The sequence below is a fragment of the Misgurnus anguillicaudatus genome, chromosome 14 (genome assembly GCF_027580225.2).
Source record: "Misgurnus anguillicaudatus chromosome 14, ASM2758022v2, whole genome shotgun sequence".
NCBI classification, from domain to species: Eukaryota; Metazoa; Chordata; class Actinopteri; order Cypriniformes; family Cobitidae; genus Misgurnus; species Misgurnus anguillicaudatus.
In genome coordinates, this window is record NC_073350.2 from 4,815,321 (window position 1) to 4,828,374 (window position 13,054).

Genomic DNA, 13,054 nt, shown 5'->3' on the forward strand with positions numbered 1-13,054 from the left:
ACGGAGCGACATCAGCATAAATTATGCTAATGAGGGAGTGATATCATATCGTCGGAACAGGTACAACGTGAATGGGAAGTGCGCAGATAAACACTGCAATAAATTAGCACTTTTTTTAAACAATGTTTAATGTTTTCTTATTAGAAATTACAAATTAATTAAACAATATTTTGAGACAATTGTCCAAAATGGATACAGCACAGGAATTCAATGCAAACATCAGTCATTGAACAATTTCATTACACAATTTGTACATTGTTTTAATAAATATTTGTAGTAGAAGAGAGTTGTAGCGTGACATGGGGACTATAGCGGTTTTCTACGCCAGCCTTTCCACATTTTCCGCAGCTTTTTGACACTGTACACCATTGTTTTGACCAGACCTGTAGAAACATCATAGCATGTTATACGGGCTAATACCACTCAATAAATATAGACATGCCTATAAAACACATCAACAATTTAGGCTTCAAAATTGTGGGTGGTGTGTTATTCCCACGTCTCTAAAATCACTGAATTCCCTTACCGGCTGTGGCAATTCCTTTGGCACTTTGTGTTATGCTGGAGGTTTTCACTATTGAAGAGATTCCTGCATATAAAAGAAAGCATAATAATTACAAATAATGCAAATTTGAACGTTCATCCATCAGTTCATTTGGTAATTAGATCTACCGAAGGCATATATGTATATTCCTTCTGATAGCATCACATAACTAAACAAGAGATATAGTTACATAGTGCATCATGAATAGTAATAATAAACCAATAATATTTGGCCATTTTGAGAATTTCAAAAGAGTTTAAATAAACGTAAACTGTAGTGCATGCATCAGTGCTTGAATAGTTTGGGTAAACACACACAGGTGTTTGTGTGAAATGAAGTGACGGTTATTATGACAATGAGACGTGTGGGTGAGGCTGCTGGAGAAATTCAACACCACTACAACCCAGCCAGCCAGTTTGGTGAGTCCTGAAAACATCCATCTTCTTGAGAACCATTTCACATGTACTCAATCATTAGTGTTGTGTTATATCTTTTGTCTTGTTCATGCCTTTCAGTTTTGCAAATGTACTTTAATACAAGCAGTATTGTGCTAAAGTAGACCACCCACCAGCGTTGTGGTTTTAGAAAAGTTTTATTGACCATCCATATTTGAAGAGTTTCGTTGCAAAACGAGATAAATCCATTTTTTAACATTTTTGACTATATTTTATGGCATAATAGCACTTTTGGGAGTACTTCGACTCGCCTGAAAAGTCCGCTCCCCTTCTCACTCTCATAATGGGAGAGGGAGGGTGTTACTGCGCCGAGTCGAAGTACTCCCAAAAGTGCTATTACGCCATAAAATATACACTGTAAAAAAAGTCCGTAAAAATTTCAATGTTATTGCAGCTGGGTTGCCGGTAATTTACCGTAGATTTACATTTATGTTATTTACTGGCAAGAGTTTGTTCAAAGTTAAATACATTTTAAATATTAACAAGCTTTGTCTTTACAGAATAAAACTATACAATAACAGCCTCATGCAAAGCATTCTGGGAACCAGAAATCATCATCAACCTTTTTCTGTTTTTTGCTTCAGATTTTGTTTCCCAGAATGTTTTGCTTGATGCTGTTTTTTAGTTTTGCTCTGTAAAGACAAAGACTTGTAAATGTTTGATGTTCATTTAACTTTGAACAGAGTGTTGCCGGTGAATAACATACATTTGGATCTGCGGTGAATTGCCGGCAACTCAGCTGCAATTTCTACGGATTTTTTTTACAGTGTAATTACTCTTTTAAATCCGCTTAGAAAAGCGCTACGTTTTGTTTTGTACCACCATACTTGCTCGTATAACTACTCGTCTTGAATGGGAAGAGCGTTGATGTGTTTGGTCACTTCTAACTTTGTCTCTAAATGGTGCCGTTGAATGAATGGGGCTGGGCTGGGTGATGTCGAGGTGTCGCAGCGCGCTCCAGCGCTTGCGTGCACGCGCGCAGATGGTGGAGGGATGTATCAACTCTTTTTAGTTAAGGTAATAACATAGTTTAATATTGAAAATGAGTAGACTATTCCTTTAAGATACTTTAAGATATTGCATCTGAGCTCCTCATATTTAAAATATAGTGTGATTGTCTTTAATTAATTTGTCAGTATTAAAAAGCATGTACATACAATGATACAATGATTTGTCAGTCAGTGCTTACCAACCCTGTACCTGGAGGCACACCGACAATACACATTTTTTAACCGTACCTTTTCTATTCAAACACACCTGTATCCACTCATTGGTAAAGACTCCAAGATGGGAAATAATGGGGTCACACGTGGGAGACATCCAAACATGCATGTGTCTCCGGGAACAGGGCTGGGAAATGCTGCTTTATGTAAAAGCAGCAATATTTCAAATGCTTTCATTTTATCTGTCACAAAATGCAAATCAACTACAAAATATATACAACACATTCAAGGCTTTTAAAGGAACAGTTCATCCCAAATTTCAGACATTTATTGATCAAATGGAGTCTGTCGTATTACTTTTAAGATTTATTTATGTGCTTTTTGGCAGATGTTATAGACTGTTTCATCGGACGCACATGAGCTGACGCGATGCACGTCTGGATCCGAACTTTACTTCCGGTTGCGTTTTTTTTAATGGTCTGACTAGTTGCTAAACTGATCTCTTGAACAAATGCCTTGTTGAAAATAATAAATGTTTTGGTTTCCTAGGTAATCTATGTGTTGTTTTTTTGCTTGTTAAATAAATAAACTACGTTTAAAGAACTTTGTTGTTATTTATTCTTAGCGGAGTTTACCGGAAGTTGCATGCGGACCACGACAGCCGCTTGTTTATGTTGTTATTGCTGAAACCGTCTATACATCTACGATGGCATGAAGGTGAGTAAATTGTGAGAATTTTTACATTTTTAGATAATCATTTGCTGTAAAAGGCTTTCAAAAATATATAAAAATAAAACTGGGTAATGGTAAAACATATATTATAAAAATAAGTTGTCAGAGAGTATATTTTTGCTATTCCATTAGAGCACACTAGTTATGCAAAATTACTCACTTGCAAGCTTTTTTAGTGTGTAGTAGCTGAATCAAAAATTGATTCATCGAAACCCATCCACTGGCAGTACACACTGATAAAGGTTTATTTACCTTGCTGTACAACTGATCCACAGTCTGGATCCTGGGCCACCTGTAGGAGGATTTCCTCCACATCTCTGTTTTTACCGGGTGGATCCACCAGACGTGTGATCTGCTGTTGTAAAGTCCGTGGAAGGGCCATGAGCTGTGTGAACTGACCCTCTGGACTCTTGTCAACCTACATGATGTAAAACAAATGTGCAACCAAGGATAAATAAGTTTTTTAACAAACAAAAAAAAACTAAAAATGTAGACCAACACAAACATTTGCATTCTTTTAATGCTGTTGTGTCAGATTGTAAAATGTGTCACCCTCTAGAAAGTATTATGTACAAAACAGAAAGGTGTATCATTTTTGTCATGTGACCTCCCGAATTTCACACACGAATTTCACATCTAAAAAACACGTGATCATTTGTGAAATGTGTATTTTTGGAACATTTTTGTGTGAAACACATGTGCATAATGTGGTGACAATTTTTTTTATGTGATTACATGTGGACAATGTAATTGTACAATGTGGGCATTGTACACAAAAAATTTACACATGAGAAATTCATGTCTTTTCTGTAAGGGCTGATATATCGAAAGGACCCATCACATACTGCTGCCCATGATTAAGAGATCCACAGGAAAAGTGAGAAAAAAATATGCATTTTAATTCAATAAAAAGGTAATGGGTACACACGCACGCACACACACATATATAGCATAATTCGAACTATGTTTAGCCTTTTATAATGAAGAAAAAACAAACTTTCAAAGAAAAAGGTCAAGGATTTTTTCTCTCAATTTTCTGAGCTCGGAAATGTAAAAAATGTAGGTAAGGCACATCATTTCATATTTCCCTGCAATCTTGATAGAAAAATCTGGAAAAAAAATGTCCAACTCATATAAAGGATCTTCTGCTAAGCTTTCCTTGTTTTGATCAAACAACTGAAATTTTTTGCATTTCGAAAAATGAAAAGCCAAAGCATGTTCAAAAATAGTTTCACTATCCTTTAAAACTTTTTTATAATTATGATAAATTAATCCATCACTGAACTATTTAAATATTCATAAGTGTTCATATTCATGTTAACTAAAATATACTTTTTGTTAAAACATTTAAATTTTACAAAGTGTAAAGCTGTTTTGCAATAATGTGTATTGTAAAAAGAACTACAAATACACTGACTGAGGCATGAAAGGACAGTGATTTAACCACAAGATGTGTTTTTTATTACCCTTTAAATTGCGCAAATTGACAATGCGAATTGAAAATACGGTCAATGAAAACACATCAATTTTCGCTCGCATGAGTTGTTTTTTTCAGGCAAATTGGAAAAGGTGTATTTCGCAAAACTGCAATGGGAACAGTTTACTTCACATTATTCTTTGCCAATAATGTTTGAAAAATATCTCTCTTTTGATTTAAAATAATGTACTTTTACCTCCGAAAAACATTTACATGTTGATGCCTCGAAGTATAAGGGGCTTTCCTTGGCATTAATGTTTGGACAATACTCTTGCGTCTCCTTAAATAATGAATAGTGTGATATTAGTAAACCTACCAACATCAGTCGATGTGATGTTTGGAATGACTTAAGGCAAAAAGAAGAAAAAACTACCTTTCAGACACATATTCTCAGTTAACACCATCATTTCGCAAGTCTTTTGTCAACATTTTGAAAATAGCACATAGGTTTTCCGCAAATCTGCAATGTAAATGCAGCTGTAGTTAATGTTTCCTGTTAAGAAGCGGGATCCATATAAGAACGTGTAGTTAAAGTGATAGTTTAGCAAAAAATTAAAATGACCTCTTCATTTACTTACCCTCCAGCCATTCGAGATACACAATTTGTAAATATGGATATTTTTCTTACAAAAATCGCATTGATTTCCCTCACAAGGCCTTTATTAACCCCTGGAGCTGTGTGGATTACTTCTGTAAAGAATGGATGCACTTTTTGTGCTTAAAAGTCATGGACCCCATTTTCAACCATAATAAAGCTTGGAAGAGCCAGGACATTCACTAAAATAACTCAAATCATGTTTGTCTAAAAGATGATTGACATATGCATCTCGGATGGCTTGAGGTTGAGTACATCATGGGGTAATTCTCATTTTACCTGCATTAAAACAGTAACAGCAACTTATTTGTTAGCATGACGGGAAGCAAAGGAAAACTTCCCTATGTCATGTGACAATTCACCATAAAGAGCACAAACAACAGAAGAATCAGTCAGAACACAGAAGATGGATCACGCATGACTATTATATCAATCATTTGTTTGCTCGGCGGTTCATTCATTCATCATTTAATCCATCAGTGTGAATGAGTGAATTTAGACAGCAGTAGACACTACTGTGCTTTGTGTGTGATGTTAAAGTCATGTCAGAAGATCCTGACTGATGTAAATACGTTGATCAGGCCAGGCAGTTCGGGTTTACAAACATAAGATCAGGTTACAAACCACATACAGATGTGGATTTGTGTGTTTTTAGCTGTTCAGATTACAAACGGGTAAACAATGAGAGTCCGGTACGTCAGTTAAATCCTATTCAAATCACATTCCAGGAAATCTGTTTCAGTCTGACAGCTCCGATTGGATTGTGTGTAGCTTTGTTGCTCATGTCACGTTCTTATGACACCACGTAAAACAAACACATCATAGATATCCTGCTCCACACACCCATCATATGTATTGGTCCAATGTCACGCTGTAAGACAACACAGCAAAGCCATCCATGTTGTTGTTTTTTTGGCATAGACATCACAACTGTACTGCCATAGAAATGCAGATATTCTGGAAATGCAAATATTGCAGAAAATAAAAATCTCTTAATGTGTAATTTAATGTTGGGGCGCACATCTTGACTGTACGTCGATGAGCACAGTTGTTGTTATGTTGAGATTGGTCTGTTTTCCAACGTTTTTTTTTTGCATGCACAAGGTTTACATAAGAAGGAGAAAACAACTGTGTTTGAGGCTCATGATATGTCATTACCATGTACAGAACTCTTGTTATTCATCTATGCCTACATAAATACAGTTTTACATTCTACGCCACATTTAAATGCTGGTTCAAACCCTGTTTTTGGAGAAACCAGGAACACATTTTGGATTTGACGTATCTTCATGTCTGGAGAAATAGTCTTCAACACCATAGATTATTTTTTCCATATTTCACCCCCATATTTGGTAGCTCCACTACTGAATGCTTACAATAGTCCCTTTCACACATACAGTCTTTACTGGTAATTTACTGGTAAATTGCAGTTAACAGATCATGTGTGAACAGAACCTTTCCGGTAAATCAGTGCTCCCAATTTACCAGTAAGACAGGTTGTAAGATTACCAGTAATTTACCGGTAAGCGCTGTGTGTGAACGAAAATTATAGGATTACAGGCATTTAGAACGGACGACTTCAGACCGTGCTGACAGCTTCGGGCCAATCATAGCATTTTAATACAGATGACGCGTTTACCCCCGCACTGTTTACTGACGTTTCCACACACACGCTGCTTGAAAGTTGAGCACACCTGCAGTTTACGTCCAGATTTCTTCACCAAAGTTGATAAAAACAGCTGACCGCCGAATTGCCGACGTCCTTAGCACGCCCTCTGTGAAGCCTAAAGTGCAAACAGTACTGTTGTTAAAAGCGCATTTTCAGTTTGACGTCGTCTCATTCTATGTTGTTTGGTCATGAGCAACTTCGCGACTGTTTACCACAGACGTGAAAACAACAAAATACGGACCGTGGATATGACCGACGTGGATTGTTTACAAATACAACACTGAGCTCGCCGCGTGCTACAGGTACTTCCGCTTTCTCAACGAATTTACCGGTATTTTGATACTGATGTGTGAATGATGTCTTACTGGTAAAATAACGGAACGCCACTGCGTGTGTGAACAGCACATTTTTGTATTTACTGGTAAATTCATTCTGGTAAATTCATGGTCATTTACCAGAATTACTGTGTGAAAGAGGCTAATAACCTGTTAACCCTTTTACGCCAAGGATACAGCATGAAAAAAACAAAAACTAACATCTAGTATCTCCTTCAGAACCCTCCCAGCTCAACAGAGTTGCGTTTCTGGCCCGAGGAGAACTGCTTTGTCAGCAAAGCTATACGTCTAAAAAACACATCAGGGAGTCACACCCTCGGTTAAGTTTCCTAAACATGAGCTTTCACCGAGTATAGCTGCAAGCATTTAGTGTCATTTCAGCAAAGATCAAAGTAACAAATCATTGACACCAGTTTAGCTATAAAACCTCCTCGAATCTGAAAAGACATATGAAACACGCATATCAAATGTATTATAAATAATATCAACGTGAGCCGTCAAATACGATGCTAGATCTCTCACCTCCAGTCGGCCCTGTTGAGGCTTGTACACCACCTGTGGGCACTCTTGAAGAATATTGTTATATATCTTCCGAAAATGTGGTGTGTTTTCCTTTACGATGTTGGAGATCTTGGATCTATCCTCACCGATCACCATTCTGAAATCCCCTAAAGGTAGAAATGCATTATATTTAAGTTTAGCATTGACTCACTATTAAGAGAAGATTGAGCAGCTGTAAACAAACAGGTTTGGTTTCAGTTCAACTATAACTTATGCACATCTTTAAATATCAGTGATTATAGGAATGTTGCAAACAAATTTGGCTTCATTCACCAGAGTAGGACAGTCCTGCAATCTGGAGAAAAAGATCTTCTTCTGAAAAGCTTTCAGGCAGCATCAGGAAAGAAGCGGTCACGGCACTTTTTAGGTTTCTCTCGAGGGCAGTCCGAAGTTTGCCACTGTCATTCTGGAGCAGAATGTTGACCTAAAAAAAAAACATATTAATGGGTTGGTGAACCAGCTGTTTTGGAAGACTTGATTGTGTTTATGGGGTGCATGGGGTACTGTATAGGTACTCAAGATCAAAATAAGATGAGCAGAAACAACTTTAAAAACGTAAATATATAGATATAAAATATTTTAAAATAGATATAAAAAATTATTATTTTTTTTATGTGTTTTATTTCACATAAAACACTTTTGTTAAGTTGACATGTCCCTTGATACGCCATATAAAAGTATTTTAAACCTCTAATTTTGTCTTTTTTACGTAATTTTTAATTCATATTCATGCCATTTTTATGAACTGATAATTGAGAGCCCACACAGAGTCTGGTGAAAGGTGAGAAAGTGATTATAAAAAGTGCAAAACTAACAAGTAATGGTAATAACCCGTTACAAGACCTAAAATATATACTTTCACACATTTAAATCAAGAAAAACTCCTTAACCCTCATAAGACCATATTTTCCTGTATACGTTATAGTTCCTTGGGGGTAAAAATGACCCCGGAGATTAAAAGAGTAATTACAAAAATATATACATTTTAATGATACAAATAATATATCATTTTTTGTTTACTTCCCATTTATACATTAATGCTGTGTTTTGGGAGATATGAAGTACTTTTGTACATGTTTACCACTCAATTCCTCAACTACACCATTAGCTTGCCTGAAAAATATCACATTTTTATGAAAACTTCACATAAATTATGATCTAAATTTGATTGAAATTGTTTTAAGATATTGATCTAGATGTTATGTGTTGAATTAGGCCATTTGGTGTTTAGAAAAAACAGTTTTATGGTTACAGTTTAGGAAATAAACCAGCAGAGGCTCATAGAGACCCATTCATTTTACTGTGTGTGGCCAACTGCGCAACATCAATAAATGTTTTGTACATTTATGTTTATATAAACATTAGAAAGCACATTAAAAATAAATATTATTTCAAATAGTATAATTTTTTGTAGTTTTTGATGCATTTTGAAATGTCTGTTTTTACAAAATGCCACAGAAATTTGGCTGAATGTAAGTGTGTGTGTGTGTGTGTGTGTGTGTGTGTGTGTGTGTGTGTGTGTGTGTGTGTGTGTGTGTGTGTGTGTGTATTTTACATCTTTGTTTTGCATCTGTGGCTGTTTTTTTGCCAAATTCTATAAGAAATGCTCTCTGTGGCAGTCATACCTTTGTGTGTTTGTGTGTGTCTGTTTGTTTGTGCGTGTGATTGAGCATGTATTTTCTATGTAACATTTGTGCTCTAGTACCAGGCCTACCTTTCTGTGTTGAAATTTTCAGATTTATTCTGGATGCATTGATTTTTTTTGACAAATAAAAAGAAAAAAAAAACATTTTTTTTTTTTTTGCATTTCCCATTGATTTCAATTGGGGACATTTTTACCCCCAAAGGGACTAATTACCTGATTTTTTTTAGACTGACTGAATCAAGCCCAGTTTTTTTATATGAATCTTGACAGATAATCTGGAAAAGTCACAAAATCTTATTCCACTGTGATGAAGGGAACTATGTTTCTAAACTAAAGAAAAGTGGCTTGGGGGTAGAATTGACCCCAAGGGTCTTATTAGGGTTAAATCATAACTCTTTTAATTTGGAAACCTTTTGAAACAACTTATTCTTACGTTTATAAATGGATATGTATGTATATATGTGTATGTTCAATAGAAATGAATGCAGGTGAAACGTGTGCTATTGCCTCTGATTATAAAATACAAAAATATGAATGACAACAAAACAAACATTTGTTTTTGCAATTTTACAGGTACACTTGTTTAAAGAGTGCCATCTATTGGTTGCTATTTACAACTGCATGTCTGAAAGGAGCCACTGATATCTAGGAGCTTGGGTGAAATACTCACAGGTTTGTGTAATCTGCCTGCCACATACAGGGTTCTCCAGTGGAGTAAATCATCAATTAATGTATCTGTACTGATCACACCATACTTTATAACCTGCAAAGACAAAAGATTGCAAAATGTACACATCTTAGGAATAACCAATATAAAAAAACATTTGGTTGCTGCTCAATATAAGATATTTGTCTCCAAAACTAAAACTCAATGAACTCTAGTTACCAGCTATGATGCAAAAAAATGAATCATGAGAAGGGCTTCTTTCTCATGAGAAGATTGAAGCTCTACTGTAAACATTTATAACCCGCTCATCAGTTGGTACAAGTGTGTTGAAGTAGACTCCTGCTCCATAGTCATTCTGGATGATGCTGATCTGTTTAGGGCCCAGATATTTGAGAAGAGAGTAATGCTTTCTGTTGTCAATGAGATTCATGGTGTGCCACGTGACCGGATCATCCACAGCAAATATAAAGTCCAGCATGTTCTTCTAAAACAAAGAAAAGTAAAATACTAATCATTTAATCATGACATTCAATGCAACCCATGACAATACAGAACACACTTCCTTGTCACACATACACCTGATGATTAGCTTACTATGGTAATACTGGAGTAACACTAACTGTGCTGCCGAGTAGTTCATATATTTATTATTTCATTAAGCAGTCTCATGTCATCGTTCTAAACATGTATATTATAGTATCTAAATAGACATGAGGGTCTATTAAAAGGTTTTATTGATGCATGTCTTTTGCATGAGTATTATTTATTGATCTTTTAAACGTTATGTTAATTTATTTATGTACACCATTACAGCTACCATCATGGTGAGAATAAACTACTGAACATCACACAATAAGTAAAATACTGCATGATTGAGACTTTTAAGGTGAATTAAAGTAGCATAATTTGGTAGAGGTAATGACGTCATCATCTGATGTGATGCGTTTATGTTTCTTACCCCCATTTGACCTTGCGAGGTTCCAGTCTGTCTGAAGACCGCAGATCCATAAGCAAAAGCTAAACTGATGTCCTGTGGAAAGAGACTGAGGATCCTCCTGTAAAAAACACTGCTGCTATGTAACGCTGGAAGAGTCATGATTATAAAAACAACAACATGTGTACTTGTGTTTAACAGCGGCGCGTCGATGTCTTTATATTCCTGTCACAGCTGTTCCGGCAAGACGTCATATTCTGCGTAAAAGCATATAAATTATGCGTTAAACGAACATGTTTACAGTTTATGTGGTTCAACTAATTGGTTATCTACAGTGTAGTATTTTTAAGATCATCTTATTTCTTGCAGCTAGCTAGTTTAAAATGACCACTTCTTCTTCTTTGGGGTTTTACGGCAGCTGGCATCCAAATTGTTGCATTACTGCCACCTTCTGTTCTAACTTTGTATTACACTGTATTCTCTAATCCAGCCTTTTACAAGTAGAGGTAACTGCAGACTGGAGCAATGGGCGTGGCAAGAGGTCGGAAAGAAATGGGGCGTGCCACGAGGAATGAGGCGTGCCGTAAGGTCTTTTCAATTGGACGCGAAAAGCTTCCTGATCCGCATAAAAGCGAACCATAAACTTAATCACTATATATTATGTTGCTTGCTGATGTATGTATATAAACAATTTTATCGTAACACACAGAGCAACACTCACACGCTGTTTGCTGATTCACTCACTTCTTTTACTGCTTTATTCAGTACAGAACTCACTCTAATATAGAACACTGTTGCCCCCTAATGGCAACTCTTCATATAGCACAACATTTAGCTGCATATATAACACCATACAAAACACATTTCTTTCACTGTTAAAATAACAATAATGATATTGAGAATCCATTCAAAAGTACGTTACCTTCGACACCTTCTGTATATCGCGGGTTACATGACGTCATCACCACCGCAACTTTTTTAGGATCAATCATTAAAAACATTCATAATGTTTGTGATAAATGCAGTTTTTGTAAAACATCACTTAAAGATATTAAATATTTATTTTTGTATTGTCCCTTTTCTGTTTCATTTTGAACTGACTTTAAAATAGGTATTCCTAAAATAGAAATTCCCAGTATTAGAATTTAGAACGACATTTTACTTTGTTTCCAAAACCCATATTTTTCTGGAAATAATTATATAATTAAATTATTTTGTCGACGTTTTATATGCATAATACACAAATAAAAGAAACCCTCCTATATTAACTTTTATAAGACCTCGCATTATACTTGGAAACCCTTTCAAACATGAGATTACAAAACAAAAAGTTTTTGAAAATATCTATAACTACTTTGATTCATAAACTTTTATTTTTGTATTCATTTGTATTTTTCATGTTATACTTGTTATTCTCCGATTTACACATTTTGAGCTGTATTTACAATGCGTTGTATTCATCATTTATTATTGCATTATACTTGAAATTTCTGTATTTGAACTAAATAATAAAATAAAAAACAATTAAAAAACAAATTATTATTTTAAAGATAAAAATTTATCTAAAAGTAATGTTATTTTAATAAAAATAGTACAGTAAATTTTTGGCTGTATAAAGGCATATACGTGTTTGATCAAACACTCACCATATAATTATTAAATGAAGTAAAAACGGTCTAATAAACTTATTTTAAGTGACATTAATCAATTTAGCAAAACAAACACCATTTTATCCAAAAAACATTTATTCAGTCATTTTTACAATATTTTTTTGAAACGACAATTGAAGTTGTCATCAAAGGCTTGTGTTCTTGTGTTCAAAACTCATTCCTTCGAACAGAAGCCATCAAACTCTCGATCCTAACGCACAGTGACCCCATTCATGGCGTACCGCGCGAAATCTGTGGCTTTGCAAATGGCTTTGTATCTTGCGATATTCACAAGGTCTAACAACACTGAGAGCACAGAAGGGACATCGACATAAATCGCCGACTCGGATGTCTTCGATGCAAATGCAGTCATTAATTTTTCTCACTGTAACATGTATCTGTCAACAACAATTAAATAATCCCCGAAGCTGAAAAGACGTCAAGCAAAGAGACCATCAAATTATATCGCACATGTATTATATCAATGTTCTTCTTTCCTTCAAAAGAAAATTACGATTTCTTTTTAGCTAAAGGAAATGACGTATAACTATGGTTACGGCTGATTGGCCAACGCAGTTGCCAGGAAAAAACTCCTTTGACCAATGAGAAACCTCTTACAACGCCCCTA

The 13,054-nt window shown here is 35.3% G+C and overlaps 1 protein-coding gene across 1 annotated transcript; it reads right to left on the bottom strand.

The window, feature by feature from the left end:
- Window positions 1-104: 104 nt before the first annotated feature.
- On the bottom strand, window positions 105-11,201 carry tamm41 (TAM41 mitochondrial translocator assembly and maintenance homolog). The gene is made up of 8 exons (XM_055184669.2): window positions 10,802-11,201; window positions 10,145-10,327; window positions 9,847-9,939; window positions 7,805-7,955; window positions 7,493-7,638; window positions 3,147-3,312; window positions 527-589; window positions 105-383 (listed from the first exon to the last, which is right to left on the bottom strand). The coding sequence occupies exons 1-8, from the start codon at window positions 10,937-10,939 to the stop codon at window positions 307-309; spliced, it is 1,017 nt and encodes a 338-aa protein (XP_055040644.2). The 5' UTR covers window positions 10,940-11,201; the 3' UTR covers window positions 105-306.
- Window positions 11,202-13,054: the final 1,853 nt, after the last annotated feature.

Excerpts from the sequence above, each read along its gene's own strand:
- tamm41 (XM_055184669.2), bottom strand. The coding sequence starts at position 10,939 with ATGACTCTTCCAGCGTTACATAGCAGCAGTGTTTTTTACAGGAGGATC. Across the intron at positions 10,328-10,801 it reads CCTCGCAAGGTCAAATGGGG|AAGAACATGCTGGACTTTAT; the intron begins GTAAGAAACATA and ends TCTTTGTTTTAG. Across the intron at positions 7,956-9,846 it reads CAGGCAGATTACACAAACCT|GTCAACATTCTGCTCCAGAA; the intron begins GTGAGTATTTCA and ends TTTTTTTTTTAG.